The following is a 14,489-nucleotide window of genomic DNA, read 5'->3' on the forward strand; positions in this document are numbered from 1 at the left end:
TTCTATAATAATTATTATTACATTTATTTTCATTTCTTTTCTTTCTCTGTACTTATTCTTTACCAGGCCTACACTAACTTTATCACTCCCTCGCTCTCATTCTCTCTCTTTCTTTCTTTTTGTCCTCTCTCACTCTCCCTGTTCATTCTCCATATCCCTCCTATACCCTCTTCCTCCCTCATCCCCTCTCAAGACTTCTCACAGGGAGAAGCTGCCCCTCCCCCACCCCCTTTGGGTACGCCGATATTTCTATGCCAATCTCATTCTTAAAATAAAATTAAATGGACATTTGAAAAAAACCTTTATAGGCCTATACTTATACTTACATATATGCAGCGATTACCATTTAATATAGAGTACTATAGAAATGTGGACCCGGCAGCCTTCACATTCTGATGTGTAATCGATCAGCTGGAGCATTCAATTTATTTAAATAAAGCGCCTGAAGTCAGGTGGGTGATAAAAAAAAAATTATATCGACAACTTAAGCCTCCTTTATAGACTTCAGGCCCGCACAAGCGCACATTTTGGGATACGTGAGTACAATGGTACCACTTTACACATGACTGCCCTTACACACGACTGTATTGTGGTCACTTTATTTATACTCGCCTGTTGTGTAAAGCGTTAATATGATGCCGGATCAGTGACCAATTTAATGGCGGAACTCTTTGTTTGAAACAATGGTACCACTTTTATGAATAGCCTGTCGCAATTTCTAATCGGCATCAAAGGAACAAAGCATTACATCATCTATTGCTACTCTACGACTATTGAAAGCTCTTTGTCTCAAACAGAATGTGCCAAATTGACCATTATTCTGTGCTTTCTAACAACACCAGTCAGTAACCTCAATAGCGGGTGGAAAAACCATACGCAGCCACAACAGCCAGGCACCTACTCCTCGTGCTGTTCATCAGCCTTGTTACACATTCCTGTGGGATGGCATTCCATTCTTCAACCAGGATTCGTCGCAGGTCATTCAATGTGGTTGCATTGGCTACTCTGGCATGCACAGCATGACCAAGCTGGTCCCACAAGTGTTCAATCGGGTTGAGGTCTGGGCTGATGGCAGTGTTATTATTATTATTATTATTATTCTTATATTATAAGTGTTATTATTATTATTATTATTATATTATAAGTGTTATTATTATTATTATTATTATTATTATTATTATTATTATTATTATTATTATTATTATTATTACTATTATTATTATTATTATTATTATTATTATTCAATCATCATCTTCTTTATTTATGATAGATATTTGTGGGGAAGATTTCCAGTGTGAAAAAGTTGTAAAAGGACAAGTATGCTTATATCCACATCAAGTGTGTGATACTTTTAACAATTGTTTTGACGAATCCGATGAAAGGGACTGTGGTAAGTCAGTCAGGAAACCTCCATCATAGCGGAAACAAACAGAAAACAAAAATAACCGACCGTGACTTCAGATTGTTCTTTCAAAGTGTTTAATTTAAGAGGTACTCTAATACTTCTAGATGAATTCTTCATCATGGAGCCAACTTTAAATATAAAAAAATACTTGGAGACATTTAAATCATTTCTTATTGCAGGCTGTAATAGGACAATATGTTTCCTATTATTGGTGAATAAATCATGTCTTTACCTCTAATAGTTTTAAAGAAAAGTTTATTCTTAGAATAAACACCAAAAACGACGTTGCACACGGATGAGTATTTTATTCACTCTAACTTTTCTTTAAAAAAATTGGAATTGATGCCTCGCACTGTTTCTGTTCTACAGAAATTGTATAATGTTTATTATTTTTTAAGAAAATTAAATTGTCTTCGCAAAATTGTGCTCCCCTTGACAGTAGTTGATTATTGCATATCAATTCACTTAATCACTTCTTCGGACATTTCCCCCTCCGTTACGTTATCTTAATGTGTAATTTACGTGATGTCACGATTTTCTATAAACCATGGTTACATTTAATTCAGCTTATACCGACATACAAGTCTTGACAGTACCAAAAGGAACTACGCATAATTTGACTACGCATCTATTTCCTAGGACAACAAGAGCAGATGCGAAGTGGATAATAACATCCTCAGATGACGGGGTGTTTCTTGTATCTCCCATCAAATTCAGCATCACTTTTGGAGTGTCGTTAATATTCGGTAGTGGATCCAGCTTTTCAAAACTGTCCTATCTGGCAGAAATAGCTAGTCGAGATGTTGACTTTTCTTATAACCAACCTTTATCACTGAATGCGTCACAAATCTGGATATGGTTTAAAACTAGATCCGACCCGAATGAAGATCAGCAACTGATTGAAGAAAAAGTCGAGTTGTTGTTTCGTACGCACCCAATTGTAGATGGCATTTGGATGAAAATTGAACGAATTACACAAGGTACTATATCACTGTCATAATGTTGTAGGTTGACCCCTTCTAGACATTGATGGCGTTTTGACTCGATTATCTCCAATCAGACCGGAATTAGCGAAGCCAGACTATACAATCGTCCTCGCTTTCAGTTTTTAGTTACACAATCGTCCTCGCTGTCATATTGCCGCTTCGCTAATTCTGTCCTAATCGGAGTTAACTGAGCTAAAACGCCATCAACGGTTGGAAGGAGCCAATTATAAGAAAACTCTATACTTGCACTCTCCGCTAAAAGTATTTGGGAATACGCACATAGCAAGTTGACTGGGGACCCATTGAACTCATGTGTTATTACTTGATTGTGACAAGTAAGGGTATAGAAGCCATAAAGTTGAATGAAACTTTCAATAACTTACAACGATTACTATTAGTTTCCTTGGGTTTGTTTATATTAAAAGGAATACTATGGAATTACTATTTCTTATTCTTTTACCTCCATAAAGTGACTTTTCCACAAACTTTCTAATATCAGAAAGATGCTTCATGCACTGATATGATGCAGACAAATGGACAGTATGCAGTGGCGTACCGTGGCCGCCCCACCCCCGGGGGGCTGAAGAAGAAACAATTTTGCGCCCCTTCCTTAACAGCCCGAAAAGGTTGACCCAATTTTTTTCACGGTCGTTTGAAAAAGTAAAAAAAAAAAAAAAAAAAAAAAGATTTTAGGCGCTAGCGTCCCAAAAGCAACCTTTTTTCAAAATTTTTATGCTTTTTCAATTTTTGGCGCCCTTTTTTCTTTGATAATTCGTTTTGCCGCCCCTTCGTTTTTGCCGCCCCTGTTTTTGCTGCCCCTTCTTCTTCCGCCGCCCCTTCATTTTTGCCGCCCCTACTTTGACCCCGAAATGGCGCCCCAAAGCCCCCCCCAAAAAAAAAAAAAATACGCGCATGGTATGCCTCAGTGGTACATGGTTTTCAATATAATAGCACTGATTTCGCAGGTTCTCATCGAGTCATTAGAGAGATTGCGATGTTCCATGCGCAGCACGTGGACCGTACGTTTTAACGTACGTTTTTATGTACGTTAATACGGTGTTAAATATTGCTAGTCTCGGTTCCAAACTGGATTGTGCTCATTCGTCACGAAGGAGAACAAGGCGGCTGGAACAAAGACTATAATATCTTATCTAGGTCGATAGAGGACATAGTGATTGAAAAGTAACCGCAGGCTACCGAGTCTCTGCCTAATTCAAACAACACGCTTTTGATTTTGACTAAAATTTTGACTTAAAGGTCCGTAACCCGATCAACAGCATCATCCCCCCGAGTTTTCTCATTGTTGATGAATTTTTGATATAACTTGATCGATATTTTACACGACACGGGAGTTTTAGGTAGTCATAGAACGAAATCGGGATAAAATTCGGAAGACTTCATCCCAGTACATAAAAATAAAACAAAGACAAATCATAAATATGTGAAAATGTGCATGATATTCCTAAAAATAAAGAAATAATTAAGCGAAATAAATACAGCATGAGCTATCTTGTCAAGAATGATAATGAGCGCAGTGATATGTAATGTTATTTAAGATTAATTAGTATGAATGACCGGTATAAAAGGGTACAGGGGCGAGCTGGTTGTCAGTACCACGGCGAAACACTTCCTGTTTCCGTCGGGACAGAATGCAATTCACGCGTACCAACGTATTGGCTTGCTAATTTGCTAATTATTCACATTTACGCTGAAATTGTTCCCGTTTTCTCACATAGATGCATAAAGGGGACGATATTTGTCATTTTATGTTTTGGTAGATTAAGGATCACTACATCCATATATCATGACTTTACTTTCAAATGAGACTTTTTCATCCTGAAAATTAAGCGCGTTGCATGAACTTTGACATGTCGTAAAATCAGCTTATTTCTCCGTAACACCTGCGTTTTATACGACGTTGGTGACCAAAATGTGAATTCGCAATGTCATTTTTTATACGCAAAGTATCACACACATTTCAACGGGCAATCTCTGCGTATGGACATCGCGTATAAATTTAGTCAATTTTTAACACATCGCTGTACCTTTATTATAATGATTTGTTACAAACAAAAAGGATAATAATAATAATTAGACTTTCCTTCGTATGTTGATTATCCTTGACTGTCTTTTTTTAAATATTGTGAAATGGACAAATTTTGTGCATTTTCAACGATGTATCTACGTTGATTTCGCACGTGGGAAATCTTCAAAACTGGTTAAATACGTGACCTTGCTTAGATACAGGAGAGTGTTTGAATAGAACGACGTACGTCCGATACCTACGTTTGGAAATGGCAATCTCTCTATTGAGTTGATGTTTCTCGTGATGAGTGTCTTGTGTTCTGTATAGGTTTTGTGTGTCCAGGTTGTAATGATTTCAATATTTATGCATGAAGTAACGTCTTCAATAGAAACTTTGCATGGGCCTTTTAGATAAGTGGGTATTCAAAATATAGAACGGAACAAACACGAATTGGTGATAGAAACATCCCAGCAAACACAACAATGTTCTTCAACTTAAAGCCATATTATAACATTTGCTGAGGAGGGACGCCCTCACTGATTTTTTAAAATTCATTTTTTACACGATTATATTGTACTTTACTAAACCAATATACCCTGCAAAAATCAAGACTCTAGGTGCTGTAGTTTTGTCAAAATCCGAGATTTTGAATAATTTGCGATGGAATTATTAGTCGAACACATACACGATGTTCATAACACACAGTACGTACACAGAGTGCGGGACGGTGATCTACACAACAAAGGGTCGTACCATAACGTGACCGAAGGAGTGGTACGTATTGGCGACATATGTGCTGGTAGTAAATTCCAATTTTCTTTGCTTTACTGTAGTTGTTCGGCTCAAAAAAAAAAGGAAAATATATCTGACAGTAAAAACTAATGGCAAAGAAATGCAAATCTATTTTGTATGAAAATGTTATAATAGGGCTTTAAATGTTGGGTTATACGTATAAAGATCATGACTACGTTTTAAAAACGTGATTGGAAAATATTTCGGGGAAACATTTGTGCAATTTTTTTTTCAATCAAAAGGAGTGATTATAAATCTTTTACAATCTATTAGTGATTAAAGTTAGGGGCAAATCTTTTTCGATTGAATTTTCAGTAGAAAGGATTGATTTTCATTGTTTTTCAATCTTCTGCAGTTGAAAAAAGATTGAAAATGTTCATTATAAAACAGTTTGAAATCTCATTACAAACAATGCAACACATGTCATTTGGCAGTACATTAGGAGTAACACTTGATTAGATAGTGAAATCAGTTTACAAAGAGAGTTAGAGTGAAAACAAAAACATTTCAATCTATTTTTCAATCTATTTAGATTGATTTCTATCATCAATCGTTAAAAGAATAACATATTTCAATAGGCCAATTCAAGAGAATGGGATGAATCTATTGAAAAGAAATGATAATGTAACATCAAGTAATTCAATCGTTCTGGGATCTATTTTCACCAGATTTTCTTTAGTGAAGTGTTAGATACTCAAATATTTTTGGTGGATAGCGTACATGAATGCTTGAAAACAAAACCGAAATTTACGATGCATACACTGTACTATAGCAAAACCCTGAACATGTAATACTGTTTCAAGGAGGCCTGATACACATGAAGAAAACATGAAGATGAAGAGATGACATCAAAGTTAAAAATGAAAAAGAATGGGGAAAACATCAACATGACAACTATGAACAACTTTCTTTCTATTTTTAGAAGTATCACCAGCATTTTCTTGTCAGATGGGAAAGATAAGATTAGGTGAGAGAATGTTATGCGATGGTCACAAATCTTGTAAAGATTACACAGATGAAATGGACTGTGATATAGGTAAATATCAATATTAAGCTATCTTTACTTTTGAAATAATTATTCTGAATGGTCACATTCTATTTAGTCTTTCTTCCTTCCTTTAGCTCTCGATTCTTTACCGAATGCCGTGTGTTTAATTTAGTTTCATGCTTTCAGAGGAAAATAGCAATGCCAAAGAATGGCGTATATGTACTATCATCTCCGCACTTTCCGCGACACTATGCATCATACACTACGCATTGCTCTTGGGTCTTTACATCTCAGGATTCTACTGACAAAAACGTTTTTCTTCTTACGATTGTTGACCTATTTCTTGACGAATTTGACACATTTATCTTGGGAAATTTTTCCAATGCTACTACTAATACCACATATAAATTTCCAAAGCACATTGATTTAGCACCAAAGACGATTAGTTTAACTACGACATCAATGTGGATGGGATTTAGCTCAGGATACCAGAGAAAACACCATCGATTCTATCTTTTGATCAATATATTCAACGCTTCTCAATTTGAAGGTAAGATTGATTAAATACAATCCGTCGTACCGTCCCCATGTTAACCCGCGGAGTGTCTTAATACGATCATTCGGGGTTGCACTGTTATAAGGGGTGTCATTAAATTCGGGAGGGGTATCATGGATATATTATTATGACCCCTATATCGGTTTGAATTTTTCATGAACCTGCCCCTTTCACACGCAAAATAAGATGGTCGAGATATATCCAAACCATATCTGCTGTCTCTTCCCCTAAAACCAGGCCCTGAATATCTCCAAAGAATTGATACATTACATCATTATGCTATTAACAATTAACTGTTACGCGGCGAATAAAAACGGAGGGCGCTTTGGAAAATGACCCCAAAAATCTGCAATTTGAAGAAATTAGCATCTGCTGTATTCACTGCTTTTCAGTTTTGCCTTCATGAAAATGAAAACAAACTATAAATGTTTTTCCCTTCTTTTTCAGATCATCATATTTCTAGTCATCATTGTTCAGATGGGATATTTTGTGATGACGGTACAATGTGTATTAGCAAACATCAGCAATGCGATGGCTTCCCAACATGTATGGATACATCAGACGAGAATTTTACACGCTGCTATTTCAATAATTGTAAGATAATAACAATTATGATTCAAATATGTGACCGTCCACGGCGAATGAGCCGTAAATTCCTCCCCGGTCAATTTTGTTTTATTTCGTGTTTAAAAATAAACATCATAAACTTAAAATGGTATATCATTTGACTTCAAACGATATCCAGAAGCGGGGTTATGGTTTGTTAAACTTTGCTCCTTCAACAAAATTATAGCTTTTTACGTTTTTACATGTGTCTCTTTTTCCACATTGCTGGCAATATATATCAAACAGTCATAATTGGCGGTCATTTCAAATCATCCCCAAGTCAACGAGGTTTAAGAAAGTTCTCTCATTGTTAATTGTTGGTTATGCATACCTGTACAAAATACAATGCCTGGTAACCCACCACTTGAACAGGATTTAGCAAAAGCAAACAAAGACCAGAGCTATTAAAAGTTCTATAGCCGGCCATCTAAGGTAGAAGCTTATTATCCACTTCAACAATAGGATTATTGATTAGTTGTTGACTATCAAAATAAGACGGATGTCGGGCCAGCTTAAGTTATCGATGAATACGACCTTCGTACACATTTTACACCGTAACACAGAATACAATTTAGGGAATTTACGGCTCGTTTGTGCTGCCGGGTCACATATAATAAGAAATGTACGTCTCTGGCCTCAGCCCTGGCGGGCTTGCTAAACTGTATAAACCCTGACGGGCTGGGGTGTCAAGTTTTATAAAAAATAAAATATTCATGGGGGTTCACCTCAGTACGGGCTTTAAAAAGATCAAGTCCGCAAGTCCATAATAAAGACTTGCAACTAACGGAGTTTCAATTTAAAAGAGCCCCGCAGGGCCTGAAAGCAAAGTGAATCGCTGCAGCAGACTGAATGAAGACGCCGTAATGGCGTCGCAAGCCGGGTCGCAAGCTACGTCGCTGCTCTATTCAGACTCTGAAAAGGTAACTTTTTAAAGCTTATGTCCATATGACAGAGTCCAATATCAGTCTACATGCTGCTAACATTACTTTTATTATACCTTTTATAGCTCGCATGCCTTTATGCCTCAACAAAAGTTGTTATATTTGGATGAATAGAAATCTGAAAAATGATTATTGGATTGCTCGAAGTCAAAATTCCTGGCATAATGCAGCCATCACGTGTCAAAATCTACACAACAAAGCCTATCTTTCTGTGCCGAATAGTTACGATGAAATACAATTCCTCGATACAAAATGTAATATTGAATGTCCTGGATTTGGCGTTGGTTGCCGTGTCAATGTTTTAAATAAGACACTGGAGTGCGAAGATTTAAATAAAAGAACGGGTAAGAAGAATTGATGAAATAAATTCTACTTCATTCGCCATTGCATGGCGTCAATCCCGGTGGAAAGGGGGCCATGTCTCCTTCTCATTTTGGGATGGGTGGGGACACAATATCAAATTCCCCCATAACAATACGTGCAGTTGTCCCTGGAAGTAAAAGGATTGAAGAAAGTGAACAAGAGGCAGATACACGTTAAGAAGCCGACTAAAATATTCAATCAGCATATTACTACTCTTGATGTGCATCACCATATTTTTATTCACCTATATTGATTTTTGTTGTTTATTATATTTTCTAGTGTAAGGAAAATTTGTGTAGCGGCTTGACCGCTATTAATTTGGTGTTTGCGCATTATAAATTTACAACATTAATATTATTATTATAACTATTATAAACATATACCAACTAAATACACATTCGATTTTTTTATTTTTTTATTTTTTTGGCTTGGGAGGGATTATGTGATTTGAATGTTTTATGCAACGTTAACTGGAATAAATAAATGAAAAAGTAAGGAAAATCTCAGTACACTTCTTTCACGCGTTTCTCCATGACGACGTAGCATCTAGTAATATACGATCTTATACAAAAAAAAGAGTCCTAAACTTGAACTCGGGTTACAAATTGACCATTTCAATTAATACTAAGCCTTATTTGAAAATGTTACAGCTGTTAGTACTCTCTTAGCCCAACTTAATGTGTCTGATGCGAAAGAGTCAGAAAAACACAATATGCTACTGTACAATACCATCAAGTAAGTTCCAGCTCATAACTGCCTTATAGTAAGGGATGACGTCAATACAAGAGTCAGCAAAGATCAAAAGAAATCAAATGAAATCAAATTTATTTCCATGTCATATTACAAACATAAACATATATATAAGTCACTATGGTGGTTACATTCCAGTGTATTAATGAAAGAATAACACACTGCAAGTCCATATACCATGATTCCACCAACAGAAATGGAGAATTGTTGGGATTGCTGCACACACTGGCTAGAGCTAGAGCTAAAGCTGGAATGTGAACTTCTGCAAGAATAAATCCAGATTATGGTCACGTACTTAACCTATTTCATGTCGAGTAAACCAGCCATTCTTAGTCAGTGGGAGTGGTCTTTTACGTAGACGCATAATCTGATTGGACAATCGCATGATTTTGGGTGTCGTCTATCAGGCTGTAGACGACCCCACGTCATCATGAGTGTTGATAACGCGTAACACGCTCGTAGAGGTGCGCGAATGTATCTCGTTGTATGCGTAGACGCAGTGCGGAATACTCACACGCGATAGCAGTACGCGAAACAAAAGATGTGAAGTTGTAAACAAGTTTCGTTCATATTAGAAAAAGGGGAGTTTTTATGACGGTAACTTAATTTTTGCTTTAAAAAATAGTTTACAGTAATACTATTATTAAAATAATATTTAACTGACTAAGAATGAGCTGCGCCGGTATCCATTACGATAAAAATATTGGACCTGCCTGTCGTCTATCACACGGTAGAGGATAGTCAAAATAAAAATTCCTATCGTTTATTCTCTAAGTAAACGATCCCGTGGTTTTTACTATGTTTTGCCGATGCGCTGACTGGTTCTCGCTATTTAGTGTATAATGACTATCAAGTCTCCTCAACAGCCAGTTTGGTTCCACTCCCTAACAGAAATAGTCTGCCAATGATAACGAATCAGGTCTTTTTGATTATCTAACACTTCCATCCAGCAAGACTTCAAACAAGGCTTTCAATTGGTTAATGAAATCGGCTACTTCATATTCATGAACAATTTTAACCCGGATGTAAATTTAGGTGGCATACCTTTATCGTGGCTACATGTATCATCATGATTAGTCCGGTGGCAGACCAAGGTAGGTTGGTTTTGCCAGTTAAAGTGTTTTTGTTTCTGGATTATTGTTCTACGGGTGGAACAAAATCAGATTACGGGGGGTAACAAATTGTCACACTGGGCAATTCGAGATATCCAAGGTCAAAGTTTATACAGGGATCAAAATTAAAATCTTGTCCAATTTGGTTCAAACATTATGTCAAATTATACCTCTTGTCATAAGGATTCAGAAAATATATAGTTTCACATTATACACCTACGATTTATCGTTGTAGAGTTATGAGCAAATAGGTCGAAGGTTAAATAGAAAACTCCACAGGGGTAAAATAGAAAAATGCTCCAATTTTGATGAAAATGGTCTCAAATGAGTCTTTCTGTACATCAGCTCGAACAAAGAATAGCTTGAACTACCTGGAGTGACTTGTGGACAGGTAACACATCAAAATAGGTCATTGTGAATGGAGTCGTACTGATGTTGACCTACTGGTACTTCTCTGAATGGTTACCGAGGTAACGAGTCATTATAGTTGGTTATAAATATTCTTTATTCGATTGAGATAACAGTGCCAACAATTATCATCAAAATTGGAACATTTTTATCTCTTTCAGCCCCATGTGCCTCTTCAAAGTTAACATTCGACCTTTTGGCTTATAACTCCGAAACAATAACTCGGAGGTGGGCAAACTATACGGGAAACTATACTTTTTCTGAATCCTTGGGATCAGAGGAACAGAGGACCCCTGTATAATCTTTGACCTTGGAAATCTTGAATTGCCCGGGTGTTACAATTCTACCCCCCCCCCCCCCATAATCTCATTTTGTACCACCTATAGATTAATAATCAGTGAAGAAAAACAAACTGAAAAGAGGCTTACGCACCATACACTGGAACATGGAAACATTCAAACAATACAAACTAGCGCACGAGATCAAATTAATGATGCTTAATCGTTATTCTTAATATATCAATATACAGGGGAAAGAAGAATTACGCATCGCACACTAGCACATTTAAACATGAATTTACAAATGGAAACATAACATGCATAGGCAGATATACCAGAGTAAAAACTCCGGACATACCTGTCTGTGCGGGGACTTGTCGCATGTCGGGCGAGCGCTCTACCACTAAGCTATACAGACTGTCCCTGATAAACAGCACTCAAGTCGTAAATAGTACAAACAACACATTACATACCAGTGTACGAGATCAATTAATGATGCTTGAACACTTTAACTGGCAAAACCATCTAACCAAATAAAACAATAGTTTGCAGCCGGACTAGATCATCCAAATTTGCCCAGAAAAATTTCCTCATTATTAAATGCCGCTTGTGTGTGATAAAAAATAGTCACATTGTAATAATAATATTGTTGTGGTGTACAACAACGCTAAACGCTTAACCCAGAATCAGTCATTTTCCGGACGCAACTTCTCAAACTTCGTTGACAAGACTATAAATTGCCATTGGCATACTGTTTGTGTGGAAGTACTACAAACCAAACCGAGTGGAACCAAACTGGCTGACTAATTTACTATTGTATTTTCTTAAAACCAATTTTCAGCGAGGAGGTCAACAATGAGCAATGTAGTTATGGACATAGAATGGAGCTTGGTCAATTTATGTAAGCAATGTCAAGTTATGTATGTGCTGTTTTGCATTCCCGATCTATCAGTCGCTATAAATCATCATCATCATAATCATCATCATCATCATCATCGTGATGAAAATTGATCACGACTATTATTATTACTATTATTATTACTATTATTATTAGTATTATTATTATTTGCTGGAAGACTGCCCCCCTGACAAAAAATGTCATGAGGCAAAATAGTGTAAAATACAAATATATTGTCACAATAAAGCAATTTTCGTCTCGATCATATCGCCCCAATAAAGCCTTTTTGGAAGCTTGAAAACATATACAGTCTCTCTAAAAACAAACATTTCATGTTGCAACTGCAATTTTTTTCAGCTGTGCCCCTGAAATTTTTTTTGCCCCTCTGTCCAAGAAAGCTGGCTACGCCCCTGCTCTTCCGCACCATTGATAAGATATGCGCCTTCAAGACCAACGCAGTCTTACCTTCGGGTGATCGAGTTGCAGTTGCTAATGACTTTGGTGATTATTTCACCATTAAGATCGCAAAGATCAGGTCTGATTTGGACACTCCTTGCTCTGATATTCTTCCATCATCTCCAGAAGCTATGTGCGCCACAAAGTTGTATGAATATGACGAGCTCTCTGATGATATCAGAAAGCTGATATTTGACATGTAACCGAAATCCTTCTCTTCTTGAAGAGGTTCATTAGGTTTGTTGAAACTCATAATATACATTTCATCTTGTCAAAACCAAAAGTTATTTACTGACCTGACAGTTTCGACCATCTTGGACGATGATCACCTTCAGAGTGATGTTTTCTCTCCACCTTCTGTTTACCAACAGAGATGTTGGTAAACAGAAGGTGGAAAAAACATCACTCTGAAAAATCATCACAAAATCAAAATTTTTTAATGAACCTCTTCAAGAATATACGTGAAATTATGGACAGAACTATGTCAAGACTGTACGTGATTATGAAAATATTGGCATGAAAATCGCCAAACATCGTAACCATCTCGTCTTTACATTACGATGCAAGGAATTGAATATCACACCGCCGAGCCTACGATTAAAATGTCCCATCAACACCGCTAGAGCACGAGATATAGTAAACAACGCACGACAACAGCTTGTTCGCGAAAGAATCAGAGTCACCACCAATAAAATTAACAGTTTTAAAGATCAGAAAACGAAATTTGAGACCAAATTAAATTCCCGGTTTCCGGAAACATTGTTTGGTCAGGTGACCGATCACGTGACTCGCAAAACAGAAACTGAGTTTTGCAAAACAAAATGGCGGCATCAACAAAAGTTGGAAAAATTACAACTTACTCCGACTTCGAAAGGACGGCGAAATACACCAGACAATGTTGAATTAAACGGCGAACAGCTCAAGAAATGGGTAATTAATTTATCGAAGCATAAGCTTACCAAACCACAGGAAAGTGTATTGGCGAAAGGATTGAATTTCTCGCCGGCGCCGAACAAGATCCCATACGAGGAATACATTGTAGCGACTGAACAAGCGTGTCATAAGCTTTCCAACAATGAAGCCACGGTTCTCAGATCCGAAATTGCTGGTGTTTTACGCAATGCTCGCCCCCCGAAATCGAACATTTCAGCAGAGGAAAGGCGTGCAATCCAAGATCTTAAGAAGGAAGAATCCATACTTGTACTGCCAGCAGACAAAGGCAAGGCTACGGTGCTTATGGATACAGCTGAATATGAGGACAAAATTCATTCAATGTTATCGGATGAGCGCACATACGAACTGTTGCCTTCTGATCCCACTCAACGCTACAAAAATGAACTGGTAGCCATACTTACTAAGTTAAAAAAAGAAAAGAAGATTGAAAAATATCAGTATGATCTTCTGTTTCCTATGGCGGAGAATATACCGCGTATCTATGGCACGCCAAAAATACACAAACACGGTAATAAAGTGAGACCGATAGTAGACTATACAGGGACCATAGGCTATCAAACATCGAGAGCCTTAGCGGACATTCTGTCGCCTTTGGTGGGAGGAACTGAACATCATGTCACCAATTCAAAGGGTTTAGCGGAAAGTCTAGCAGAAGTCATGATAGAGGAAGGAGAAATTTTCAACTCGCATGACGTCGTCTCCCTTTTTACCAATTCGCCTATCGACGAATCGCTTAATGTCATCAAAGCTAGATTACAACAGGATAAGACTCTGCACAAACGGACTCTACTCGCGGAGGATGACATTATTGATCTTCTGAAGTTTGTACTTGCCACCACATATTTTCTGTTTCGTGGAAAGCAGCGATTTGGTGCGGCTATGGGTAGCCCGGTTTCCCCAGTGGTCGCGAACTTGGTATTTGGAATTTCTGGAGCAGCAAGCGATAGCCACAGCGCCTTTAGACTGTAAG

The 14,489-nt window shown here is 37.3% G+C and overlaps 1 protein-coding gene across 1 annotated transcript; it reads left to right on the forward strand.

Annotated features, from left to right (window-relative positions):
- The first annotated feature begins 13,081 nt into the window (after positions 1-13,081).
- Positions 13,082-14,488, forward strand: LOC140167607 (uncharacterized). Its single transcript, XM_072190906.1, has one exon. It carries the CDS (start codon positions 13,082-13,084, stop codon positions 14,486-14,488), a length of 1,407 nt encoding a protein of 468 aa, XP_072047007.1.
- The last annotated feature ends 1 nt before the right edge of the window (position 14,489 follows it).

This window comes from Amphiura filiformis, chromosome 13 (genome assembly GCF_039555335.1).
Source record: "Amphiura filiformis chromosome 13, Afil_fr2py, whole genome shotgun sequence".
Taxonomy (NCBI): domain Eukaryota; kingdom Metazoa; phylum Echinodermata; class Ophiuroidea; order Amphilepidida; family Amphiuridae; genus Amphiura; species Amphiura filiformis.